We start from the raw sequence: 27,364 nt of genomic DNA, 5'->3' as shown, positions 1-27,364 counted from the left end.
CAAATAGGCTTGATAATTATAAGATATCCATTCAGCTGTGGAAAGAGATATTGGGGAGATATTGGATGTGTGGCAACATTTATATATTAAGACAATTTTGGATTGAAGAGTTGATCTAACAAACATCTCGATCAGAGGGTGAACCTATTGAACGCCTCGATAAAAAGCCTCTAAAGGGCAGAGCTCAAATGGCCATTTCTTTTATACATGGCATGATTTAATTTATTACACAAATATTGAGGCGCAATGTAGTACCGGCATTGGAGGCGGGAAGAAATGAATGGAAGCGGCCCCTTTAAGAGTGAAAGTAACAGGCAGTTGGTGCAATGCATGCTGGGTTGGGAAGGCGGAGCCGGCCAATCAGGAGGCGTTCGGAAGCTTGGCTTTTGCTACATAGTAGGAAACCGACGGGAAAGTTGAATGGGTGAGTGAAGCGGCGCGTCCCTTTGATCTGCGGGTGGGCGGTTGGAAATGGGGGGGGGGGAGTCGATGGCGCTTTAAGACGCAGGTGGGGAGTTTATGAGGCGAGGTGGGGGGTGTTATCCAGTTTATTTATTTGTTTTTAAAAAAAAAATTACATTTTCTGTTTTACACTTTAAAATACTCGTTTAAACATCCTTAAAATATCAATGACTTCCGTTTTTTCTCTTTCCATGGTTCATTTTGCATATCATAAATAACTGCATATTTTACAAAAACTAAACCATTCAGTATTCCATTATTCCATCTATCTAAATACATTGCTGAATTTATCTTAATGCTGCCAGCATTTTCAAGTGTACACAGTTCCCCCCCCCATATATTCAATAAACGTTTTCCAAATTACATTTTCTGTTTTACACTTTAAAATACTCGTTTAAACATCCTTAAAATATCAATGACTTCCGTTTTTCTCTTTCCATGGTTCATTTTGCATATCATAAATAACTGCATATTTTACAAAAACTAAACCATTCAGTATTCCATTATTCCATCTATCTAAATACATTGCTGAATTTATCTTAATGCTGCCAGCATTTTCAAGTGTACACAGTCCCGCCCCCCCCCCATATATTCAATAAACGTTTTCCAATCTTCTCTAAACGTATGTTCTTCTTGTTCTCTTATTCTATATGTTAAGTCTGCACAGCGCAGTCTGCGGAGGTTACCCAGCTTAGTAGGGTTGGGAAGAAATAAGGGAAAATATACAGGGCTAGGTGTGTTTTCCCCCCTGTGGGGGCTTGGAAGAAGGAAATAAAACTATATTGAGAAGTAATGGTTAGTAATTGAAATTAATAAGATTTTGGAACGCAGAAATAAAGTAAATCATCAAACCATCATTTCTATGTGGGGGAGCATGTGGGGAGCCACCTAAATTATATAATTTGGCATCTGAATGATTGGTATTAGTAACCGTATTATAATTTGGCATTGTTATAATGAGGCTATTATTGGATTATTGTAATTGAAAACTAATAAAAATTATCAAAAAAGAAGTAATTAGCCTTATAAAAGCCACAAAAGATACAACTGAGAATTTTTGTAATGCACACAGTATTTTTGTGTTCAGTTTTCTACATGGGCGCTATTTCTTGTTTCTTACTCTTTTTGTGCCTTGTCTTACTCTGCACACTGTGGAGTAACTGCAGAAAATAAATAAATGCAATGAAATAAATAAATAGTCCAGTTGAAGTTTCTTTTTTAGAATTATTATGTAGGATCTTTTAATCCCTTAATAGTTTGAAAACCATTTGATTCCCCACCGCCTTACAATAAAGCAATGTGTACATTTTATGAAACAAACAAATAAATAACAAGTGGTGCTTTAAATCCATGGTTGTGAGTGTGACCTGGGTTCAGATGCACTTCGTAACTAACAATCTCCTTTCTTTGCTCTCAATCCTCCATATTTTCGTAGAATCAGAGGACCGTAGCGTTGGCAGAAACCTAGAGTGCCATCTAGTCCAGGGGTCAGCAAACTTTTTCAGCAGAGGGCCGGTTCACTGTCCCTCAGACCTTGCAGGGGGCCGGACTTTTTTTTTTTTGGGGGGGGGGGGAATGAACGAATTCCTATGCCCCACAAATAACCCAGAGACGCATTTTAAATAAAAGCACACATTCTGCTCATGTAAAAACACCAGGCAGGCCCCACAAATAACCCAGAGACGCATTTTAAATAAAAGGACACATTCTACTCATGTAAAAACACGCTGATTCCCGGACAGTCCGCAGGCTGGATTTAGAAGGCAATTGGGCTGGATCCGACCCCTGGGCCTTAGTTTGCCTACCCATGATTCTAGTCCCAACCCTCTGCAATGTTGTTCTCTTTTTAAAGCAAGGAGGTGAGGAAATGGACCTGGAGAGACTGCGAAACTTGAACCAGGACCTCCTGCGGAGGCTGAGGACAAACCAAGAGGAGTTCAGGGAGCGGGTTCGAGTCAAGCTGTTGCCACCATCGCAAAGAGCAACTCCTCAAGGCGGGCGGGTCTCGGACAGCAAGGGCGAGGTGTGTAGGGAGACTGCTGGATTGTGTTTCGTGTTTGCATGTAGGTGCTCCTCAATCCCTCCAAACATGGCGGGATCACAGCTCCCCAAGTGTAGGGCTGAGAGCTGGTTGCTGGGATCTGGATAGTCTGGAGGCCCATAACACGAGAACTTGTGGACATCCCATGAATGTCCTCGGATGAAGATATAAATTCAATGAATGAATGAATAGATCAGAGTGTTGGAAGATTCAGGACAGATAATCCCATAGGAGGCAGTGATTGCCACCAATGTGGACGTCTTTAAAAGAGGATTAGACAAATTTGTGGAAGGGAAAGTTATTGATCGCTACCACCAGCCATGATAGTTGGTGCAGGCCTTTGAAGCCCTAAACGGCCTCGGCCCAGTATACCTGAAGGAGCATCTCCACCCCCATCGTCCAGCTTCAAGGGCCTTGTGGCGGTTCCCTCCCTGTGAAAAGTGAGATTACAGGGAACCAGGCAGAGCGCCTTCTTGGTGGTGGTGCCCGCCCTGTGGAACACCTTCCCATCAGATGTCAAGGAAATAAACAACTACCTGACTTTTAGAAAACATCTGAAGGCGGCCCTGTTTAGGGAAGTTTTGAATGTTTTATTCTGTTTTTAATATTCTATTGGGAGCCACCTAGAGTGGCTGGGGAGGCCCGGCCAAATGGGTGGGGTATAATAATAAATTATTGTTGTTATTATTTTTATTATTATTATTTTTATTATTATTATTATTCCTAAGCTCTTATGGAGGAATCAGATTTCTGCCCCATCCCTAAAGGTAAAGGGACCCCTGACCATTAGGTCCAGTCATGGCCGACTCTGGGGTTGCGGCACTCATCTCGCTTTACTGGTCGAGGGAGCCGGTGTACAGCTCCGTACATGTGGGCAGCAGGACTAAGCCGCTTCTGGCAAACCAGAGCAGCGCACGGAAACGCCATTTATCTTCCCACCGGAGCGGTATCTATTTATCTACTTGCACTTTGATGTGCTTTTGAACTGCTAGGTTGGCAAGAGCTGGGACCGAGCAACGGCAGCTCACCCCGTCGCAGGGATTCGAACCGCCAATCTTCTGATCGGCAAGTCCTAGGCTCTGTGGTTTAACCCACAGCACCACCCACGTCCCATGCCCCATCCCTAGAGACCACTAATAGTGATTCCCCCAGTCGATCTTACTCATTCAACTGGGGCCATACGTGGCATAAAGCAGTCCTTAAGGTATCCTGCGCCAAAGTTGTTCAGGGCCAGAAATGTGACAGGAGTGTCCTAAGGAAAGAGATGCGGAGGTGAAAATTGGCTGCCGTTCAGGGTGCAAAACGGCTGCTTAAATTTAGCCTATACCAGTTTGCTCCCGTGAGCTGGAAACTGCGAGAGGGGAGAAACCTTTGCCCTTGATTCTTGCGTGTGGGATATCTGTGAGAGCAGGTTGCTGCAGCAGATGGGCCCCTGGCCTGATCCAGAAGTGCTCTTCCTAGGCTCTTATAAAATGTTGTGTGTGCGTGCGCGCATGGCATTGATATCAACTATGCCTGTATTCCGTCCTCTCCCCCTTGCTTTTCAACATCTACATGCAACCTCTGAGAGAGATCATCAGGGGGTTTGGGCTGGGTGTCCATCAGTATGCGGATGATACCCAGCTCTACCTCTTTTTCAAATCGGAACCAGTGAAGGCGGTGAAGTTCCTGTGTGAGTGTCTGGAGGCGGTTGGAGGATGGATGGCTGCTAACAGATTGAGGTTGAATCCTGTCAAGACAGAATTAGTTTTTAGGGGACAGGAGGTGGGTGGGTGTGGGGGCCTCCCTGGTCCTGAATGGGGTAACTGTGCCCCTGAAGGACCAGGTGCGCAGCCTGGGAGTCATTCTGGACTCACAGCTGTCCATGGAGGTGCAGGCCAATTCTGTATCCAAGGCAGCTGTCCACCAGCTCCATCTGGTACGCAGGATGAGACCCTACCTGCCCGCGGACTGTCTCGCCAGAGTGGTGCATGCTCTGGTTATCTCTCGCTCGGACTATTGCAATGCGCTCTATGTGGGGCTACCTTTGAAGGTGACCCGGAAACTACAACTAATCCAGAATCCGGCAGCTAGACTGGTGACTGGGAGCGGCTGCCGAGACCTGAAAGACCTACACTGCCTCCCAGTACGTACGTTTCCAAGCACAATTCAGAGTGTTGGTGCTGACCTTTAAAGCCCTAAACGGCCTCGGTCCAGTATACCTGAAGGAGCGTCTCCACCCCCATTGCTCAGCCCGGACACTGAGGTCCAGCGCCGAGGGCCTTCTGGCGGTTCCCTCACTGCAAGAAGCCAAGTTACAGGGAACCAGGCAGTTGGCCTTCTCGGTAGTGGCGGCCGCCCTGTGGAACGCCCTCCCATCAGATGTCAAAGAGAAGAACAACTACCAAACTTTTAGAAGACATCTGAAGGCAGTCCTGTTTAGGGAAACTTTTAATGTTTGATAGGTTACTGTATTTTAATTTTTTGTTGGAAGCTGCCCAGAGTGGCTGGGGAAACCTAGCCAGATGGGCGGGGTATAAATAATAAATTGTTGTTGTTGTTGTTGTTGTTCTTGTTGTTATATTCCCAGAGAGAGAACAGGGATCGTTTCCCCAAAGACGCAGCCGATTCTGCGGTGATTGTGTCTGTGGAAGTGAGTCCCCAGCTGGCACGGCGCAACTTCGCCTCCCCCTCAAAACCGGCCGTGCCCGAGGACGAGCGAGAGGACCGCCACCCAGGGCGCTTGTGTCCCATCACCCGCCAGACTGAGGTGATCCACATTCCATCAGCCGCAGCTTCCGCTGGACCGACTCACAAAACCGCGAGTGGCGGACGGCCAAAAGGACCGAGGAAGCCCAGGGTAACTGCAGGGCACACGGAGGCAAAAAGGCGTCCTCCATGTTTGCACGGCTTGCCGGAGACAGACAGGCCACAGGCCAGAGAGGAGGCGGGCCCAGGGCGAGCCAAAGAGGGGAGAGGCAGGGCAACAGTTTCCGTGAGGATGTCGCCAGCCCCAAAACCAATCCTGCTCACACCTCAAGCCAAGGAATCTAAAGAGAAATCAAAGGTGGGTGTGTCGCAAGTCTTTACTTAAAGGGTCGGCAGCCGGCGGTTGTGGCATCGCTGCAGTGCTGGGGTTTGAACCCCTGATGATTAGCAAGGATGGTTGTTGCTGGAAGGAAGATACTTTTTTTTCTTTTCCCCAAAATTTTTTATTAGTTTTCAATTATAAAATATCCAAAACAGACCTCATTAAAGGGTAAAGGGACCCCTGACCATTAGGTCCAGTCGTGGCCGACTCTGAGGTTGCGGCGCTCATCTCGCTTTATTGGCCGAGGGAGCCGGCGTACAGCTTTCGGGTCATGTGGCCAGCATGACTAAGCCGCTTCTGGCGAACCAGAGCAGCGCACGGAAACGCTGTTTACCTTCCCGCCGGAGCGGTACCTATTTATCTACTTGCGCTTTGACGCGCTTTCGAACTGCTAGGTTTCGAACTGCTAGGTTGGCAGGAGCTGGGACCGAGCAACAGGAGCTCACCCCACCACGGGGATTCGAACCGCCGACCCTCTGATCAGCAAATCCTAAGCTCTGTGGCTTAACCCACAGCGCCACCCGCGTCCCATACAAAATATACAAAACAGACCTCATTATACCAGATCAAATAACAATTAACGAAATAGCTAATTATATAATTTGGGTGAAACCAAATATTGAACAGTAGCGTATACAAATGGAAGAGAAATGGTCTATCTCACTGCAAGGGACCTTCCCAGGTGTCTCAATTGCACTGCAACTGTTTTGCGCGCTACATATCCCGGGTTCAATCCCTAATGGCTGGGAATTGTATCCTGCCTTTAACCCTTGAACGCCACTGCTGCTCAGTGCAGACAGTACCAGGCTTGATAGGCCAATAGCCGGAACTTAAGATAACATTTTGTGTTACTGGGAAACTTGCTTTGTTTGCTGTAAATATTTTATTAACTGCATGGTAGCGTACCTACGGGACCGCCTCTCCCGGTATGCCCCACGGAGGACCTTAAGGTCCATAAATAGCAACACCCTAGAGGTCCCGGGCCCTAAGGAAGTCAGATTAGCCTCAACCAGAGCCAGGGCCTTTTCAGCCCTGGCTCTGGCCTGGTGGAACGCTTTGTCTCATGAGACAAGGGCATAGCTGTCAGCCTTCCCTTTGGGGGGGGGGGAATTCCCTTATTCCGGTGCCGTTTCCCGCAGCTTCCCGCTGCTATCCCAGATTGTTAGATATCCCATAAACTGTCCCCGGGACAGGTGAGGCTGCTGATCCCTTATTTTTAAATCTGAAAGTTGAAAGCTATGGACCGGGGCCCTGCAGGATCTGATTTCTTTCTGCAGGGCCTGTAAGACAGAGTTGTTCCGCCTAGCCTTTGGCTTGGAATCAACTTGAATCCCCTCCCCCTCTCCCTCTTTCCTTTTCCTTTCTCCTTCTGTGGTGGAACTCCTATTTGGGGACTTCCCTGGCATTTTTCTGGCCCACGTAGGACCAGTCCGGATAGTTAGCCTTGGTGAAGATTTGACGTTTTCATCCCCCCAAAAGTTTTTGATTTGAGTTTCCATTGAAATGTTGTATTTTAATCTTGTTTTTAAGTTGTATTTCGATCAATTTGTTTTTATATCGGGTGTTAGCCGCCCTGAGCCTGTCTTGGCTGGGGAAGGCGGGGTATAAATAAAATTTATTATTATTATTATTATCCAAACGTGGGCAAATGAAAGGTTTGTGCATGTGGCAGTCGCGATGGCAAAACGCATTGAGTCAGCTCAGTAAAAGAACCGTTTCCCTGCATTTTTAACCCTGTTGCAGAAGGAATCTGGGCACGTGACGTTCATGTCTGACCCTGAGGAATACGCCATCCCAGCAGATGACTGGTCGGTCCGCCCTTTCCTGGGGTACGATTGGATCGCAGGTACGGCGGCTCAATCTATTTTGGAGCCAAGCAAAATAAATAAAATGAAAGATTGCGCAGCTAGCCTGATTCATCCTAACTGGGTTTTTGAAAAAAGAAAAAGAGCAGCCCTGGGGTGGTTTCCAGAAATTGAGACGGCGGCTTGTGAGAGCTAAATGGAGCCCGCCAGGTCAGAGGCAGTCTACCTGCAATTTTCAGGATATTATTTTGTTTATACCCACGTAGAGTGGTACCTCGGGTTACATACACTTCAGGTTACAGACTCCGCTAACCCAGAAATAGTACCTCGGGTTAAGAAATTCGCTTCAGGATGAGAACAGAAATTGTGCGGTTGCAGCGGTGCAGCAACGGGAGGCCCCATTAGCTAAAGTGGTGCTTCAGGTTAAGAACAGTTTCAGATTAAGAACGGACCTCCAGAACGAATTAAGTACATAACCAGAGGTAAAGGTAAAGGGACCCCTGACCATTAGGTCCAGTCGTGACTGACTCTGGGGTTTCAGCGCTCATCTTGCTTTATTGGCCGAGGGAGCCAGCATACAGTTTCCGGGTCATGTGGCCAGCAGGACTAAGCCGCTTCTGGCGAACCAGAGCAGCACAAGTAAACACCGTTTACCTTCCCGCCAGAGCGGTACCTATTTATCTACTTGCACTTTGACGTGCTTTCAAACTGCTAGGTTGACCGAGCAACAGGAGCTCACCCTGTTGTGGGGATTCGAACCGCCAACCTTCTGATTGGCAAGTCCTAGGCTCTGTGGTTTAACCGACAGAGGTACCACTGTATTATTATATGAAATTGCTGTGGGTGCCTTGAAGATCATTTCTGTGGAAGGCAGGAGAAAGGGAGAGAGAGAGAGATTTATCTTTTTATATCTATGAGGGCTGGGAAAAGGGTGTTTTTTTCCAGTCCAGGGGCCACATTCCCTTCCAGGCAACTTTCTGGAGTCCGCATGCCTGTGGGGGGCAGAGCCAGAAGGCAAAGTGGCCAGAGCAACACATGTAAATTTTACCTTTGTATGGTAGGCCAGTTTCTAAACACGCACACACTCCTCTCTGTCCGGGCAAACGAGAGTTCACGGTCATATTCCAGCCATGTGAAAATATATGGGGTGTATATGGAGTAGGACCAGAGAGGGGTGTGGCCTGCAGAGAGGTCCAAGGACCAAATGAGAGAAGCCTAAAAGGGCGACATTTGTGCCTTGAATCTGACCTGGTGGGTCTTGGCTTTTCCTCTTCCCTCCTCCAGGGCTGCTTGACATGGACTCCTCCCTCTCTGAGAAACCCGATCAGTACTTCTCTGAGCTGCAGGAATTCCGGAAGGTGAACCGGGAGGCTTGCATCTACGACCGGGAGCTGCGGTAAGGGGGGCGTGGATGATGATATTATCATTATTATTGTTGTTTAGTCGTGTCCAACTCTTCATGACCCCATGGAGCAGAGCACACCAGGCACTCCTGTCTTCCACTGCCTCCCACAGTTTGGTCAGACTCATGTTTGTAGCTTCGAGAACACTGTCCAGCCATCTCGTCCTCTGTCGTCCCCTTCTCCTTGTACCCTCCACCTTTCCCAACATCAGGGTCTTTTCCAGGGAGTCTTCTCTTCTCATGAGGTGGCCAAAGTATTGGAGCTTTAGCTTCAGGATCTGTCCTTCCAGTGAGCACTCAGGGCTGATTTCCTTCAGAACGGATCGGTTTGCAGTCCATGGGACTCTTAAGAGTCTCCTCCAGCACCATAATTCAAAAGCCTCAATTCTTCGGCGATCAGCCTTCTTGATGGTCCAGCTCTCACTTCCATACATCACTACTGGGAAAACCATAGCTTTAACTATACGGACCTTTGTTGGCAAGGTGATGTCTCTGCTTTTTAAGATGCTGTCTAGGTTTGTCATTGCTTTTCTCCCAAGAAGCAGGCATCTTTTAATTTTGTGGCTGCTATCACCATCTGCAGTGATCATGGAGCCCAAGAAAGTAAAATTACTCACTGCCTCCATTTCTTCCCCTTCTATTTGCCAGGAGGTGATGTGACCAGTGGTCATAATCTTCGTTTTTTTGATGTTGAGCTTCAAACCATATTTTTGCTCTCCTCTTTCACCCTCATTAAAAGAGGAGAGCGCAAAATATGGTTTGAAGCTCAACATCAAAGAAACGAAGATCATGGCCACTGGTCCCATCACCTCCTGGCAAATAGAAGGTTATGAGCTACTTCTGTTGAAATCTACAATTCAATACAATGAATAGTATATATTATTTTTTCAAACATATAGCCAGTTACGTCTTGTGTGTTTAGGGGAGCTTTTTATTGTATTTTAGTGTTTTGTTGGAAGCCACCCAGAGTGGCTGGGGAAACCCAGCCAGATTGGCAGGGTATAAATATATTATTATTATTATTATTATTATTATTATTATTATTATTATTATTTTATTTATTGAATATGCTTCATGTAACCAGAGGTTTGTTGTTGTTGTTTTGCACATGCAACATGACAGCTCAGCCACTGACTTTCAGGGAACAACTGAAAACGACTCTTAACATTCCTCTCTCCGCAGATCAGACGGTCTGGGTTCCTCTGCTCACAATCGAGAATCGGACATGGACCCGGGTTCCCATCAGTGTACGGTCAGATTCTGTCTTCCCATCTCAGCAGCCTAGCCAATCCTACAACCGTCATAGAATTGTAGAGCAGGAAAATGACCTCAAAGGTCATCCATACCAACCCCCTGCCATGTAGGAACCACAGCTCACCTCTGCTTAAGAACCTCCAAAGAAGGAGAGTCTACTACCTTCCGAGATATTCCGTCCCACTGTCAGAAAGTTATTCCCAATGTTTAGCCAGAATCTCTTTTATTGCAGTTTTAATCCATTGGTTTGGATCCAGCCCTCTGAAGTAACAGAAAACAAGCTTGCTTGTGACGGCCCTTTAGATATTTAAGGTGGCTATTTTATCTCCTCTCAGCCTCCTCTTTTCCACACTAAACATACCCTAGATCCTTTCCTCATCCGGCTTGGTTCCTCAGCATCTCCTTGGCCTGTGTGGTTTCATCGTACCACATGGCTTCTGGCTTTAAACCTCAGCAATCCTAAGGACTAGGAACTTGGAACGCTTACTGGGGTGGGGAAACCGCAGAATCCGCACTGTCCCTGTTGAGGAACTTGAATAATAATAATAATAATAATAATAATAATAATAATAATTTATTATTTATACCTCGCCCATCTGGCTGAGTTTCCCCAGCCACTCTGGTCGGCTTCCAATCAAGTGTTAAAAACAATACAGCATTAAATATTAAAAACTTCCCTAAACAGAGCTGCCTTCAGCTGTCTTTTAAAAAGAAGATAGCTGCATATTTCCTTCACATCTGAAGGGAGGTCGTTCCACAGGGCGGGCGCCACTACCAAGAAGGCCCTCTGTCTGGTTCCCTGTAACTTCACTTCTCGCAATGAGGGAACCGCCAGAAGGCCCTCGGCGCTGGACCTCAGTGTCCGGGTAGAATGATGGGGGTGGAGTCGCTCCTTCAGGTATACTGGTCCGAGGCCGTTTAGGGCTTTAAAGGTCAACACCAACACTCTGAATTGTGCTCAGAAACGTACTGGGAGCCAATGCAGATCTCTCAGGACTGGTGTTATTTGGTCTCGGCGGCCGCTCCCAGTTATCAGTCTAGCTGCCGCATTCTGGATTAATTGCAGTTTCCGGGTCACCTTCAAAGGTAGCCCCACGTAGTCCGCATATCCCTTCTTCTACCCGGCTCCGTCTCTGCAGGTGTCTTCTGTTACCGGTTGAATAAACGCCTTTTTGCGGAGCCCCTGGATTTGGAGTCTGCCTGCCCCATCTGCAAAAACCCCAGAGCCCACCGGCCTCCAGAGACTTTGGTGGAGCCTGCTTTCGTCAGGTGAGTCTGTAAGCGATGGTGAAGACATACCTGGGAAGCTTGCTTATGCTTGTTCACACCCTTGGTCCAGCTAGCTCAGTAATGTCTATACTGACCGACAGCGGTGACTTTCCGGGGTTTCAAACAGAGATATTTCCCAGCCCAGCCTGAACATGGCAGGGATTGAATCCTGGGGACATCGCTGATAGCGGCTTTACAAATACAGTGGTACCTCAGGTTACATTACCTTCGGGTAACCTAATTCCGAGTTACAAACACAGCAAACCCAGAAGTGTATACTTCACAGTCTTGCCATGTGCGCATGCGCAGAAGCGCTCTGACCGTGCGCAGAAGCCCTCTATCTCGCCCTGTGTGTGCTCAGAAGCGGTGCCTCCGGATACGGACTATTCGGGGTAAGTACGGACCCTCAGGACGAATTGAGTTCATATCCAGAGCGTCCACTCTAATGTCAGAAATATGACCAGCCTTTTAATACAGTGGTACCTCGGGTTAAGAACTTAATTCGTTCTGGAGGTCCGTTCTCAACCTGAAACTGTTCTTAACCTGAGGTACCACTTTAGCTAATGGGGCCTCCCACTGCCGCCGTGCGATTTCTGTTCTCATCCTGAAGCAAAGTTCTTAACCCGAGGTACTATTTCTGGGTTAGCGGAGTCTGCAACCTGAAGCGTATGTAAGCTGAAGCATCTGTAACCCGAGGTACCACTGTACAGACGAATTGAGTTCGTATCCGGAGGGTCCACTGTAATGTCCAAAATATGACCAGCCTTTTAATACGTACCTTATTCAAATCATTTCGTAGTCACTCGAGAACCTGAAATAGGGGTGGGGAGTGGAAGAAACAGCTCTTCCTCGGCCTCTGCCCATTTCCCCCCACCTGGTCGCCTAGGGCGATTTCTCCAGTCGCCACAGGCGATCACATTATTGTGGGTTCCCCTCTGCAGTTCTGAACTGCTCAGTGCTCCTGTTCACTCCATAGGGCGGTAGGTCCCCAGATGTTGTTGGACTACAACTCCCATCACCCCTGAGCTCTGGCCTTGTTAGCTAGGGGTGATGGGAGTTGTAGTTCAACAACATCTGGGGACCCACAGGTTGAGAAAGGCTGCTCTAGAGTCTCACTTCATTGTAGGTTTTTCCCCCAAAAGGAGTTACTTCACCTTTGCTGAGGGCGAACTAATCTCTTTTTTATATATATATACAATTTTTATTTTCCATTTTAACAATCCAATCAGATCACATTAAATATTCCAAATTATACAAATACATATCATATAGTCCAAATATTTTGCCAAATTATAAATTTTTGTTGGGGCTTCCCATGCTTTAAGTTCAGTGGGGTCCAATCATCTTATGTTTCTACTGCCTCGAGTTTCCAGTAGTTCCTTCTTTTAATCTTCCTCTTGTTATCCTTCCTTCTTTCATGGCCTCTGAGTTGTTTCCACAGGCGAGTTGAAGTGAGCAATAATCTGCTTCTGTGTGAAATTTGTATGACTCTCCTTGCAGCTGGTAAATCTATTATTTGCAGTATATCCTCACACGCTGATGTTTATGCCGAATCAATCCAAAAGTCCTTCTCTAGTGGCAGACGCCATCTTCTCTCAGTTCCGGTGAAATAAAATCTAGGCGTTTGCTCAGACAGGCTGCATCAAACATTAGTCTTTCCAGGGGAGGTTTGCCAAATCGGACTTGAAGTACAGATATAATAACAAATTAAGAGCTCGCCTCCCCCATGACTATTTATCTCTGCAACTCGGTCTATCCTATAATGGCGGATCCCAATTAAATAGTGAGTCACATCACCCTTCCGGAGAGTCTTTCATCTTCTGAAGGCGAACTAATCTCAGAGGCCTTTCTGCTCAGGGCTGGTATGCATTCTCACAGAGCTTCCTGGCTCTTCTGGTCCTGTGTGGTGTAGTGGTTAAGAGCAGTGGACTCGTAATCTGGGGAACCGGGTTCGCATCTCCGCTCCTCCACATGCAGCTGCTGGGTGACCTTGGGCCAGTCACACTTCTCTGAAGTCTCTCAGCCCCACTCACCTCACAGAGTGTTTGTTGTGGGGGAGGAAGGGAAAGGAGAATGTTAGCCGCTTTGAGACTCCTTAAAGGGAGTGAAAGGCGGGATATCAAATCCAAACTCTTCTTCTTCTTCTTCTGTTTGGGATGCTTTCTATGTTTGATCTCCACTGCCAGAGGCAGCTATGCTTCCGAATTCCAGCTGCTGAAAACTGCAGGAAGGGAGAAGGTTCTTCTGCCCAGGTTCGGCTTGCAAGTTTTCCATTGAGGCATCTGGTCCCATTGGGCCCCCTTTGGCCTAATCCAGCAGCACTCTTCCTACATCTTTATTTTTCCCGCAGGGTCAGCATCCCGAGATCCACTTTGCTCCCTGCCTACAAGCACAAGATCCACCGCAGGAAAAGCTACGAGCCTGAAGACAACCTGGCGTTGCCCTCGGTGAGTTTCTGGTTTGGGGAAGCCCGGTTCTTGCCGTGTGGCCGGGCACCGGGGGGGGGGGACGACAGCTTGCCCATCGCTGGCGTCTCCTCCCTTCTCCCTTTTCCTGGCAGAGCAAAGAGCGTAGTTAAGAGTGGTGCATGCTCTAGTTATCTCCCGCTTGGACTACTGCAATGCGCTTTACAAGATTGAATGTATTGCCCTCGGCTGTGCTTGAGGGACGATTCCAACAGATTCCACACGAAAAACACTTATGTTCCTGTGGAGGTGGCAGTACTGAATCGGTGGCACATGCCCTTCTGGCTTGTACTCTTTATAAAGACTTGAGGAATGAGATTAGGTAAAGGTAAAGGTACCCCTGCCCGTACGGGCCAGTCTTGACAGACTCTGGGGTTGTGCGCCCATCTCACTCAAGAGGCCAGGGGCCAGCGCTGTCCGGAGACACTTCCCGTTCACGTGGCCAGCGTGACATCGCTGCTCTGGCGAGCCAGAGCCGCACACGGAAATGCCGTTTACCTTCCCGCTGGTAAGCGGTCCCTATTTATCTACTTGCACCCGGAGGTGCTTTCGAACTGCTAGGTTGGCAGGCACTGGGACCGAGCAGCGGGAGCGCACCCCGCCGCAGGGATTCGAACCGCCGACCTTTCGATCGGCAAGCCCTAGGCGCTGAGGCTTTAACCCACAGCGCCACCTGCGTCCCACAGGAATGAGATTATCACCCCTCTATTATTGTCCATTCCGGGTCGCCCAACCACTGTCACAGTGTCCTTTCTCTTGGCAGGTCAAGATGAGCAGGTGACAGCAAAGGTTTTTAGCTGAGGCAATCGGAATAAGATCCACTATTTGACTATTGATTCAAAACCCCAAAATGTATTTTATATACAGTGGTACCTCGGGTTAAGAACTTAATTCGTTCTGGAGGTCTGTTCTTAACCTGAAACTGTTCTTAACCTGAAGCGCCACTTTAGCTAATGGGGCCTCCTGCTGCCGCTGCACGATTTCTGTTCTCATCCTGAAGCAAAGTTCTTAACCCAAGGTAATATTTCTGGGTTAGCGGAGTCTGTAACCTGAAGCGTATGTAACCTGAAGTGTATGTAACCCGAGGTACCACTGTAATTGACTTTTTATTTCTATTCTTTGTACAGTGGTACCTTGGATTAAGTACTTAATTCGTTCCGGAGGTCTGTTCTTAACCTGAAACTGTTCTTAACCTGAAGCACCACTTTAGCTAATGGGGCCTCCTGCTGCCGCTGTGCCAATTTCTGTTCTCATCCTGAAGCAAAGTTCTTAACCCAAGGTAATATTTCTGGGTTAGCAGAGTCTGTAACCTGAAGCGTGTGTAACCTGAAGTGTCTGTAACCCAGGGTACCACTGTAATTGACTTTTTATTTCTATTCTTTGTATATCATGTTGTTGTTTTATTGCTAAGGCCGATGGCTGACGCAAACAAAGATTCATTCATTCAAATAGCCTAAGCCTTTGGGGCTGCAGTTAATACCTGACATGAGACATTTTCCCCTTCTGTATGACCCCCTCACAGCACTGTTTGGCCGGTTGGGAGAACCCTGTTCAGGCTTTCAGCCCCGCTCTCAGCAGCCTCGACCTTCACTCATCCCTGGGGGATGCGCCACCTGGCCGTTCGAATCGGGTAAGGACGCTAAATGGCTTTGTGCTAAAATATTTAGGGTTTCATACCTTACAGCAGAATTCAGTCAGTGTTACCACAAACACGGACTGCGGGATTCTTGAGTTCAGTTTCTTGGTTCTGAGTTCCAGCTTTTTCCCGTCCTGATTCTTGATATTTTTCTTGAAGGGTTTTTAAATTTAATTTTGTAATGTGCATAAAACAGATAGAACGCTTAGAAGGTGAAGAACAAAACTGTAAAAAGAGGCGCGTAAAATGAGCAGAGTTAAAATTACAGGGTTCCAGTAAGAGGCTATCACTGCCGTCAATTTATCTAGTTCCAGAATTGCCAGGCTTGTGTATGGAGGTCCCTGTCCTTGTCAAAATCTCAAATTATGCATTATTTTCTCCATCATAGCTGTATTCCATAGTGAGGGTACCATGTATCCTGCATAAGTTTTGGGGTTCTTTTCCACTGAGTTGTAATGACTGTGATTCTTGATTATTCATTTTATTTCATAAGATTTACATACCACTTGGTTGTTAAAAGCAAAACGAAACTTCAAAGTGGTTTACATGGAGAATAGAACAATAATAATATTATCGGTGAAAGCAGCTCTTTAAAAACAATCCAAGAAATAAAATCGGAAATAAACAAGAAACGGGTTAAAACTTACATCGGCGTTCTACATGTCAGCTTGTCTGAATGAAAACCTTGGTTCAGAAAAATTTTGTAGAGAAAGGAAAATTCCTGGATGGAAAGACCCAAGTTTGGGGCGAGTACTCTTTGGTGAGAGAACCATAGCAGAGATTTAAAGTTACAAACTAAAGCTGTTAGACCTTTAAAATGTCCCCGTAAATAGTTTCTTTCCAAAGTTTTCCTGTTCCCCAGCATAGGAAAAGACCACATGTTAGTGAGTTTAAAAAATGGTTTACTTCCAAACTATCCAAAGGTCGGATTCAGAAAGGCAGTAAAACTTGGTTTAGTAACAAAGTGGTAAAGGTTTCTAGATTATTGGCAAAAGGTGGCTTGTGATAGCCATGCGGTCTGAGTTGGAGCAACCAGCTCAAACCCCTTCACAGACTGAGCTTCCCAGGTAGACTGGGGAGGAACAATGGGCTTTATTGCCTAGTTCCTCACTAGGTGAGGGGAAGTGGACATAGCTAAGTCTGTCAGGACAGCTTACTCTATGTCTATATAATGTACCAGAGCAATAAGCTACAGAGACAACGGGAGCCCAGTGGTATTACTTAGGTAAAGGTAAAGGGACCCCTGACGATTAGGTCCAGTTGTGACCGACTCTGGGGTTGCGGCGCTCATCTCGCTTTAAAGGACGCACACACACACACCAATCATAACCCATTGCAAAGATGAAAACAATTTCAAATCCAGTACAAATGCCAATTGGCATTTAAAAAAATCTCTGCTGGGGAGGCTTGTCAAAAAAGAAAACTGCTGAGCTAGCTGGATCGAAAAACTCAATAAAATTTGGCCCCCTGTATTCCTGCAGTTAGGGACGCAGGTGGCGCTGTGGGTTAAAGCCTCAGCGCCTAGGGCTTGCCGATCGAAAGGTCGGCGGTTCGAATCCCTGCGGCGGGGTGCGCTCCCGCTGCTCGGTCCCAGCGCCTGCCAACCTAGCAGTTCGAAAGCACCTCCGGGTGCAAGTAGATAAATAGGGACCGCTTACCAGCGGGAAGGTAAACGGCGTTTCCGTGTGCGGCTCTGGCTCACCAGAGCAGCGATGTCACGCTGGCCACGTGACCCGGAAGTGTCTCCGGACAGCGCTGGCCCCTGGCCTCTTAAGTGAGATGGGCGCACAACCCCAGAGTCTGTCAAGACTGGCCCGTACGGGTAGGGGTACCTTTACCTTTACCTTTATTCCTGCAGTTGGTTGGTACAGAAGTGGCGATCTGGTTTAAGATTTCTTGTCTCGCTAATAAATCAAAACTGGGTCTCTGTGCAAGATCAGAGAAGGGCCTTAGCTCAGAGCACCTGCTTGGCATGCAGAAGATCCCGGATTCAGGCCCAGGTAGGGTTGGGAGAGATTTCCTGTCTGAAACCCTGGAGAGAGTATCTGCCAGTCAGTGCAGGCAGTCCTGAGGTAGATGGGCCCTAATGTCTGACTCGGTATAAGGCAACTTTCTATATATTTCTGTTTAGATCGTTCGGAATCTTGAGGACTAGAGTCTTGACTTTAGGAGCCTCGAAGACCGCAACTTGGCAGCAGACCCACCAAAGATTCTTAAGATAGTGCAGGCCTATATGGGTTTGCTGCACCCCTTCTTTTTTTAACCCTTACACACACAAAAATCTGGCTTCCAGATCTCTGCCTCCAGAGTGTCAGGAGGAAGCAGGACCAACGAACTGCTGGATCTCTCCCGCGTGGCGGAATTTGAAGTCTGCAACCTCTCCTGGCGGCGGAAGCGTCGTAAGCCACCATGCCGCAAAGCCACATCTAATTAAAAGAGCTCGCCGATTCGAACTTCCCACTTTTGGTCCTCGATGGGGAATGAGGAGGAGCTCCGTGTGTTTATGGATCAGGGCCTCCTCCTTTGTGAGGTTGCCTGCTAGCCTGTTTCATCAGCACGGCGCCTAAACGCTTTGCGACGTTTGAGAAATTGCAGCATGGGTTTGCCTTCCTTTTTGTCTCTGGTCCACATGCTCTTGCACAACTCCTGAAATGATAAAAGCACAGTTTGAAATCAAAAGATTAAAAAGCGTGTTGTTGTTGTTGTTTTTTAAAAAACCAAGGATGGTAGAAGTTAAGGACATTTAGAGAAACATTAATTTGGTGAAGGGAAAGATGTCTCTCTCTGTGTGTGTCTCTTAATTGTCTTTTTTAAAAAAAGTAAATAAATATAGTTTTGACTTTGTATTATTATTATCATCAACATTATCATCACCATCATCCTGCCTTTCCCCCAAGGTGACTTGCAGAACTTAAAAGGACATAGATAAAATGCAAAAAGCTAAAAACACATAAGAGGCAATTGTTAAAAAGTAACCCTAATGGAATTAATTAAAACAATATTTTTAAAAAATCTACTAAAAGACAGATAATAGACACAGCACGTGCCTCCGGAAGACTGTTGTCGAACAGTTGCAGGCTGCTTTTGTTAATTAATTTTGTATGTTTATAGACTGCTTAAAACTGTCCCTAAGCAGTTTGTAAAAAGGTTAACAAGTACATCAATGCAAACAAACCATGAAACTCAAAAATTGCAATACCTGATGAGCCAAAAACTTAACAGCATACTTTTAACTCCACTCTTAAGATCCTTATGGGGGGGGGGACACTGGAAGTTGGGGGGACTGCCTTGAACATATGTTAAATGCAGAAATGCTGGTTTATAAAATGTGAGTTATTTTCAACTAATTTTTACTCAGAGTACGCCTTTTGAAATAAATGGACCTAACTTAGTCGAGTCCATTTATTTCATTAGAGTAAAACTTAGTTGAGCACCACCCAGTATAAACAAGGCAAGAATGAAGCCATGCCAATAATTTTCCCATAGAGCAGCAGTGGAAAGAATGATGCCCATTTTACAGGGGGTGAACTGAGACTGAGGACCAGCAAACCTGCCCAGGGACTCTGGGCACCCTACTGCCGGGGTGGACAACCTGCTGGCCTAAGGCTCCCATCATCCCTTGCTGGCTGGAGCTGATGAGAATCCAAACTACACCAAATTAGCTAGCCCTGCCATGAAAGTTTGTTTTGGAATGGGGTGGGGTCTGTGCTGAAGACGGAGGCTGTCTCTGGAATAAGCTATCCCTTTCTGTAAACTGCTTTTTACAGTCGAGCAGTGTATACATTTTAAGAAATAAATAAATACAGTGGTATCTCGTGTTACAGACACTTCAGGTTACAGATGCTTCAAGTTACAGACTCCACTAACCCATAAATAGTACCTCTGGTTAAGAACTTTGCTTCAGGATGAGAACAGAAATCGTTCGGCGGCAGCAGGAGGCCCCATTAGCTAAAGTGGTACCGCAGGTTAAGAACATTTTCAGATTAAGAACGGACCTCCAGAACTAATTAAGTTCTTAACCCAAGGTACCACTGTATGGGCAACTGAAATTTGAACCTAGCCAAAATGTGGGTGCTATTCCTCTCCCTGAGCACAGGAACACACTCCAAAGGATGCTACGGGCATTCTTTGTGTGCTGATTGGCTCCTTCCCTGTTGCCATGGCGGCAGATACGCAACCTCCCATCTACATGCTCTGCAGATGGACCAATTTGGAGTGAGAATCCGAGCTGCAGAGCTGGGTCCGTCCAGAGGCTGGCGATGCTGCTTTTGCTGAGTTCTGAGCTGTGGCTTCTGGGATACGTCAGTAGTGCAAGTTTACGGCTGGGAAGTGGTAAAGATCTCTCAGGCTGCAGTCTCAACTTTTGGGTCTTCTCAAGAACATTGGGAGATCCCTGTGGGATCAGGCCAAAGGCCTGTTTTAGTCCTTCCACTGTGAGAACAGGATGCAGGAATAGATGGACCACTGACATAAGAGAATTAAGAAGAGTCTGCCAATGGTCCATCTAGTCTAGTATCCTGCTCTCTCAGTCACCATCCAGGTGCCTGATGGGAAACCCATAAGCAAGATTCGAGCCCCAGAGCCCCATCCCTTACTGTAGTTTCTGGCTACTCGGGGAGTCAGAAACACGTCAAGGCAGAGCATAGCCATCGTGGCTCATAGCCATCAATAACAACAACAACAATATATTTATTATTTATACCCTGCCCATCTAGCTGGGTTTCTCCAGCCATTCTGGGCAGCTTCCAACGGAATATTAAAATACAATAACCTATTAAACATTAAAAGCTTCCCTAAACAGGGCTGCCTTCAGAGGTCTTCTAAAAATCTGGTAGTTGTTTTTCTCTTTGACATCCAGAGGGCGGGTGCCACTACTGAGAAGGCCCTCTGCCTGGTTCCCTGTAACTTGGCTTCTCACAGCGAGGGAACCGCCAGAAGGCCCTCGGCGCTGGACCTCGGTGTCCAGGCAGAATGATGGGGGTGGAGACACTCCTTTAGGTATACTGGACCGAGGCCGTTTAGGGCTTTAAAGGTCAGCACCAACACTTTGAATTGTGCTCGGAAATGTACTGGGAGCCAGTGTACATCTTTCAAGACCGGTGTTATATGGTCTCGGCGGCCGCTCCCAGTTACCAGTCTAGCTGCCGCATTCTGGATTAGTTGTAGTTTCCAGGTCACCTTCAAAGGTAGCCCCATGTAGAGTGCATTGCCATAGTCCAAGCGAGAGATAACTAGAGCATGCACCACTCTGGTGAGACAGTCCGCAGGCAGGTAGGGTCTCATCCTGCATACCAGATGGAGCTGGTAAACAACTGCCCTGGACACAGAATTGACCTGCGCCTCCATGGACAGCTGTGAGTCCAGAATGACTCCCAGGCTGCGCACTTGGTCCCTCAGGGGCACAGTTACCCCATTCAGGACCAGGGAGTCTCCCACACCCGCCCACCTCCTGTCCCCCAAAACAGTACTTCTGCCTTGTCAGGATTCAACCTCAATCTGTTAGCCGCCATCCATCCTCCAACCGCCTCCAGGCACTCACACAGGACCTTCACCGCCTTCACTGGTTCTGATTTAAAAGAGAGGTAGAGCTGGGTGTCATCTGCATACTGATGAACACCCAGACCAACCCCCCCCCCCTTGACAGTAGCCTTGTCCTCCATGAATCTGTCCAGTTGTCAGGGACTGGCTGGATGAAGAAGTGGTGGGAGCCACAGAAGATGGCAACTTAGATCCCGGTTCCTGGTGGTGGGACACGGAGGAGCAGTCTGGGGAAGGAACGAGCTGGGAGGCGCTAGAAGCAGAAGGGCGTTGAGTGATCATGGTGGGTGGGGAGTTAGGAGAAGGAGGCCCTTCCGGGACAGGGTTCGAGGCTGAGAGTCACAGTGTGAGCGCAGACTCAGAGGGGAGTCAGAGGTTCCCTTGCTACCCAGCAGCAGGGCAGTCTCGGTCCTGCTGGCTCGCCTAACCCTCTGACACCCCCGATCGAGGAGAGTCCTTCACATGGCAGAACAACTGGCCAGACAGCTCCAGACACAGTCTTCGTCTGCTTGGGAAGGGATCCAGAGAGAGAGGGAAGGGCAGAGCTTGTGGTCAGTTTCAGTACAGTGGTGCCCCGCAAGACGAACGCCTCGCAAGACAGAAAACCCGCTAGACGAAAGGGTTTTCTGTTTTGGAGGCGCTTCGCAAAACGAATTTCCCTATGGGCTTGCTTCGCAAGACGAAAATGTCTTGCGAGTTCCTGCGGGGTTTTTTCCTTTCCCCCCCCCCTTTTCCTAAGCCACTTATCAGCTGATCCGCTGATAAGCCAATCAGCTGATCCGCTAAAAGCCGCTAAACCGCTAATAGCGCTAATCCGCTAAGCTGTCAATGGGCTTGCTTCGCAAGATGAAAAAACCGCTATACAAAGAGCCTCACGGAACGGATTAATTTCGTCTTGCGAGGAACCACTATACATCTTTTTTTAAAAAAGAAAAAAAATACACTTTTCAGACTTACACATTTCATAAATTTTACAACCATTTAAACATTTCAAAGCTTGACTTCCTCCCCCCCCCTTTCTGTGGTTCCTTAAATTTATTTTTTAATATCTTCTTCATATCCAAATTCATTTAATTTTCTCCTTTAAATATATATACTCTTATGAAACTGCGGGTTATTACAACAACCCTGCCAATGTTCTTATCTGTAAATATTCAATAAACCACTTCCATTCTTTTATAAAAAGTTTGTTATCTTGATTTCTTATTTTGGGGGTTAGTTTTGCCATTTCTGCATAATCCATAAGTTCTTGTATCCATTCTTCCTTTACTGGGACTTCTGCTTCTTTCCACTTTGGGGCAAGTAGCATTCTTGCTGCTGTAGAAGCATGCATGAATAAATTTCTATACAATTTAGGTAGTTCTGTCCCTATAGGTAAAGGTAAAGGGACCCCTGACCATTAGGTCCAGTCGTGACTGACTCTGGGCTTGCGGCACTCATCTCGCTTTATTGGCCGAGGGAGCAGCTTCCGGGTCATGTGGCCAGCATGACTAAGCCGCTTCTGACGAACCAGAGCAGTACTTGGAAACGCCATTTACCTTCCCGCTGGAGCGGTACATATTTATCTACTTGCACTTTGATGTGCTTTCGAACTGCTAAGTTGGCAGGAGCAGGGACCGAGCAACGGGAGCTCACCCCGTCGCGGGGATTTGAACCGCCGACCTTCTGATCAGCAAGCCCTAGGCTCTGTGGTTTACCCCACAGCGCCACCCACAATTCCCCAAAAAAAGGATTCTGGGTGTTTTTTTAAAATAAAAGTTATTTTGAACATCCTTTTCCATTCATTGTATATAATGTTTTATGTGTTTAATATGCCTATATGTTTTAGAGATGTTTTTTTTCTGGATGAATGAATGAATGAAAGCCATGTAGGTTGTCTTTGTATCTTCCTATGTTCTCAGTTGTCCTCATCTTGCCGTCCACAGAGGCAGCCAACTTCCACTGGAACCCCTGGCAGCCATGGGTCTGCATGTGTGACTTACACAAGCAGGCCCGGATCCGGCACTTTGTCGTGTGGGCCATGAACATCACGCTAGACCTCAAGGCCTCTGAGTTTTGGCAAGAGAAGCCTTGCAACTTGGATGATTGCGTCACGTGCTCGGTGGTTGAATGTCCGGGCAGCGGCGAGCGGTCCGGCTTCGTCCCGCAGTTCCGGGGCCTCTCATCCCCCAAGCCCCACGAGGTTGAGATTCCTCTCCCCGTCCATTTGGAATTCCCTTCCTACGACAGCCTCCCTATCATCGACGACACCGGAGAAAACGGGCAGTCATAAGACTCGGAGATGTTGACTTTAAGCAAAGGCATCTTGTCACCTACGACTCCCATTGAGTTGTCGGGCTCGCTTGCGGAGGGCAGCAGAGGCCTGGACCGCGGCAAGGAGCCACCCGAAAGCCAACTCGCCTAGGGCGATCCTGGACAGAGATAAAGGCGAACCCACAGCTACAGCCCCCCATGGAGTCTTTGGTTGTCAATAAAGTCAGACTGAAACAAAGTAGTGTGGTTTTTTAAAAAATTAATTACAGTGGTCGCTCGGGTTGCGAACGTGATCTGTGCAGAATGCACGTTCGCAACCCGTGTCTGCACACACGGGTGTGATTCGGCGCTTCTGCACATTCACAAAGTGCAATTTAGCACTTCTGCACATGCGCGACTGCTGAAACTCAGAAATAACCCGTTCCGGTACTTCCAGGTTTCGGCAGTCTGTAACGCAAAAAACCGCAACCTGAAGAGTCTGAAACCCGAGGTATGACTGTACCGTACTTTTCCGTCTGTAAGATGCCCCCATGTATAAGATGCCCCTTATTTGGGGCGACTCAAAATGGGGGGAGATGGCACAAAGTTGGGGGCATTGCCAAAAATCACCCACACGCATCACAAAATCTGCCTCTCGTGTGTCCCATCGCCAGCAGAAGCTGCCAATCGCCCGCCCAGCTGCCAGAGCGTCAGCCAATCAACACTGCCCATTGACACAGCAACCAATAACACACATAACAGCCTCTTATGGCCACAGCAGCAACCAATCAAACTTCCACCCTATGTGCTACCCATGTATAAGACGACCCCCACTTTTAAAGCATGCTTTTTAAAGAAAAAACATAGTCATACACGGAAAAGTACGGTATTTGTTTACATTTCTAACCACATTTGTCCTCGGGGTGAGTCACCTCCTAAACCACAGATCGCTTAGAAATTGGGGTTGTGTCCAAGGCCAGCCCTCCTCAGAACAGACCCATTGATGTTAATGGACATGACTTAGTTCCATTCATTTCAGAGGGTCTTTATTGTTGTTGTTTAGTTGTTTAGTCGTGTCCGACTCTTTGTGACCCCCTGGACCAGAGCACGCCAGGCACTCCTGTTTTCCACTGCCTCCTGCAGTTTGGTCAAACTCATGCTGGTAGCTTCAAGAACATTGTCCAACCATCTCGTCCTCTGTCGTCCCCTTCTCCTTGTGCCCTCCATCTTTCCCAACATCAGGGGCTTTTCCAGGGAGTCTTCTCTTCTCATGAGGTGGCCTAAGTATTGGAGCCTCAGCTTCAGGATCTGTCCTTCCAGTGAGCACTCAGGGATGATTTCCTTCAGAATGGAGAGGTTTGATCTTCTTGCAGTCCATGGGACTCTCAAGAGTCTCCTCCAGCACCATAATTCAAAAGCATCAATTCTTCGGCGATCAGCCTTCTTTATGGTCCAGCTTTCACTTTCATACATCACTACTGGGAAAACCATAGCTTTAACTATACGGACCTTTGTTGGCAAGGTGATGTCTCTGCTTTTTAAGATGCTGTCTAGGTTTGTCATTGCTTTTCTCCCAAGAAGCAGGTGTCTTTTAATTTCGTGGCTGCTGTCACCATCTGCAGTGATCATGGAGCCCAAGAAAGTAAAATCTCTCACTGCCTCCATTTCTTCTATTTGCCAGGAGGTGATGGCCCCAGTGGCCATGATCTTCGTTTTTTTGATGTTGAGCTTCAAACCATATTTTGTGCTCTCCTCTTTCACCCTCATTAAAAGGTTCTTTAATTCCTCCTCACTTTCCGCCATCAAGGTTGTGTCATTTGCATATCTGAGGTTGTTGATATTTCTTCCGGCAATCTTAATTCCAGTTTGGGATTCATCTAGCCCAGCCGTTCGCATGATGAATTCTGGATATAAGTTCAATAAGCAGGGAGACAATATATAGCCTTGTTGTACTCCTTTCCCAATTTTGAACCAATCAGGGGTCTACTCTTGAGTAAAATGTAGTTGGGTACAACCACCCTAGGGCTGCAAGCAGTTCATTGGGGGTAGGATAAGGGGCCACATATTCACCTTGGTCAATCCTCAGGGCGCCGCAGGGACAGAACTGGGAGGTATCACCTCATATTCTCACATGCGCACACACCATAGCCCCTCTTGGCTTTTGCATGCCAATTATCTGTGGAAAAGGGTATTATCCAATGCCTGCCCTATCCAGGGCAGACCCACTGAAATTCCTGAAATTCCTGAAATTCCTGAAATTTACCTATACCTAGGTATAGGTAAAGGGACCCCTGACTGTTAGGTCCAGTCGTGGCTGACTCTGGGGTTGCAGCGCTCATCTCACTTTACTGGCCGAGGAAGCCAGCGTACAGCTTCCAGGTCATGTGGCCAGCATGACTAAGCCACTTCTGGCGAACCAGAGCAGCGCATGGAAACGCCGTTTACCTTCCCGCCGGAGCGGTACCTATTTATCTACTTGCACTTGGTGTGCTTTTGAATTGCTAGGTTGGCAGAAGCTGGGACCGAGCAAAGGGAGCTCACCCCGTCACAGGGATTCAAACTGCCGACCTTCCGATCTGCAAGCCCTAGGCTCTGTGGTTTAGACCACAGCTCCACCCGCGTCCCTATGTCTAACCTAGGTCTGTCAATTTTGGTGCGTCTACTCCCGAGTAGGATTTAGCTAGCTACAACCTTTGGAAGGCTGGGTCAGGCTTCTGAATGGGACGTTTGCCACCCCAGGGTTAGATGCGTCAATTAAAAGTCTTTTTTAATTAAAATTAAAAAAATTAAAAAATTAAAATTAATTAATTTTTTAAAAATTTATTTTTAAAAATTTAATTTTAAAAATTTTAATTTTAATTTTAAAATTTTAATTTTAAAAATTAATTTTTTAAAAATTAAAAAATTAAATTTAATTAAAATTAAAAGTCTTTTTTAATTGACTAAAAACCACCCACAATCTCGCGGGGAACTCCTTTTTTCAAAAATAAACAGAAATCTTACTTCTTTTTAATGGATGTACTTATTTAAACCACCAGAGGGCAACCATGAGTTTAAAAGAAGCAAATGCCGCCACACGGATACAGATGCTGCCTCTGATTTTTCATATATATATATATTAAAATACTTCTGAAAACACCATCAAGGCTGTTTCTCCCTCTCTCTTGTGTAGCTGGGCTTGGTTTTTTTTTTGGGGGGGGTGTTGTTTGAATATTTATAAGAATATTTATACATTGCACACATACACACACACACACGAGTAAAGTAATTAAAATGTAACAACCAGATTGCATTTTGGCACTGACTGCCAAAGATGGGAATTAACAGGCAGAACTGAGGCCATTGATAAACCCCAAGTGCCAGTTTATATTGAATGAAATATTTGTCCCTTCTACACTCTGGTGCAATTGTACTGAACACAAACAGCCCACAGGCTTTTATTGATTTATTGAACAAATTCTTAAACGATAAATGTCTCAAGGCAGCACACAGCAGTCTATAGTCTATGTGGGGAATGCTGCCTTAACCATGTGAGTTCAGGACAGCTGCGTGGGAGTGTAGAAGCAACTCCTTTTTTGATTGGAAAGCTTTGAGAAGCATTTTTAGGAACAGGGAATGTGTGGGATGCCGCTGACCGAACTAGTAACTGATGATGCCACAAAAGCATCACCCTGGCAATGGATGAATCAGAGATTTCTGTCTTTCTTTTGATAGGAACTGTGGATAAGGTCTGAACTCACTGCCCTGTGGGTTCCTTGAAAAGGGATGATTGAAAACAGAAAGGTCAGGAGATGTCAAACAAAAAGTTCATTTTTCTACTGTTAATTCCTGGCTGCATTTCAACAAGTGTTGCCATCTGAATTATTCTTAATAGTTTTTCTCTTCCCACTTCATCGCATTCTCACTTTGAATCAGAACATGGTATCCTTTAGACATGTGGGTTTTCATCTATTTATTTTACTTTTTGGTTTAAGGAATTTATACCACACTCCTCTCTCTCAAACCAGCTTACAGAAGGGAAAAAGAACAGAAAAAACCAGAAAAGAAAGTGTTATGCAAAAATTAAATTTATTTAAAATTAACTGATGAATGGTGCCCTTTATCTTATATGCCCTATCTTAGTGGAGAACTGAATTTAAGACTGGAAGAATGAGTACAGTGGTACCTCAGGTTAAGTACTTAATTCGTTC

The 27,364-nt window shown here is 46.7% G+C and overlaps 3 protein-coding genes across 6 annotated transcripts in view; 2 read left to right on the top strand and 1 right to left on the bottom strand.

The window, feature by feature from the left end:
• LDLRAD2 (low density lipoprotein receptor class A domain containing 2) overlaps positions 1-27,364 on the bottom strand; it is a 790,445-nt gene that overhangs the window by 708,197 nt on the left and 54,884 nt on the right. The window lies entirely within an intron of this gene.
• Positions 241-18,083, top strand: MIIP (migration and invasion inhibitory protein). Of its 3 annotated transcripts, none has more exons than XM_079987077.1 (10): positions 241-424; positions 2,315-2,485; positions 5,073-5,549; positions 7,317-7,419; positions 8,663-8,774; positions 9,963-10,027; positions 11,174-11,303; positions 13,654-13,750; positions 15,291-15,398; positions 17,698-18,083. In XM_079987077.1, exons 2-10 carry the CDS (start codon positions 2,330-2,332, stop codon positions 17,836-17,838), a joined length of 1,389 nt encoding a protein of 462 aa, XP_079843203.1. In that variant the 5' UTR covers positions 241-424; positions 2,315-2,329; the 3' UTR covers positions 17,839-18,083. The 3 variants fall into 3 exon arrangements, with proteins under 3 accessions (XP_079843203.1, XP_079843205.1, XP_079843204.1); XM_079987079.1 differs by having other exon boundaries at positions 243-424; positions 17,536-17,837; XM_079987078.1 differs by lacking the exon at positions 241-424 and adding an exon at positions 435-457.
• Positions 19,212-23,433, top strand: THSD8 (thrombospondin type 1 domain containing 8). Its single transcript, XM_079987369.1, has 2 exons — positions 19,212-19,736; positions 22,868-23,433. The coding sequence occupies exons 1-2, from the start codon at positions 19,664-19,666 to the stop codon at positions 23,212-23,214; spliced, it is 420 nt and encodes a 139-aa protein (XP_079843495.1). The 5' UTR covers positions 19,212-19,663; the 3' UTR covers positions 23,215-23,433.

The sequence above is a fragment of the Podarcis cretensis genome, assembly GCF_951804945.1.
Source record: "Podarcis cretensis genome assembly, chromosome: 8".
Lineage (NCBI taxonomy): Eukaryota > Metazoa > Chordata > Lepidosauria > Squamata > Lacertidae > Podarcis > Podarcis cretensis.
The sequence above is the reverse complement of the archived record's forward strand: the minus strand, read 5'-3'. Positions and strand labels throughout refer to the sequence as shown.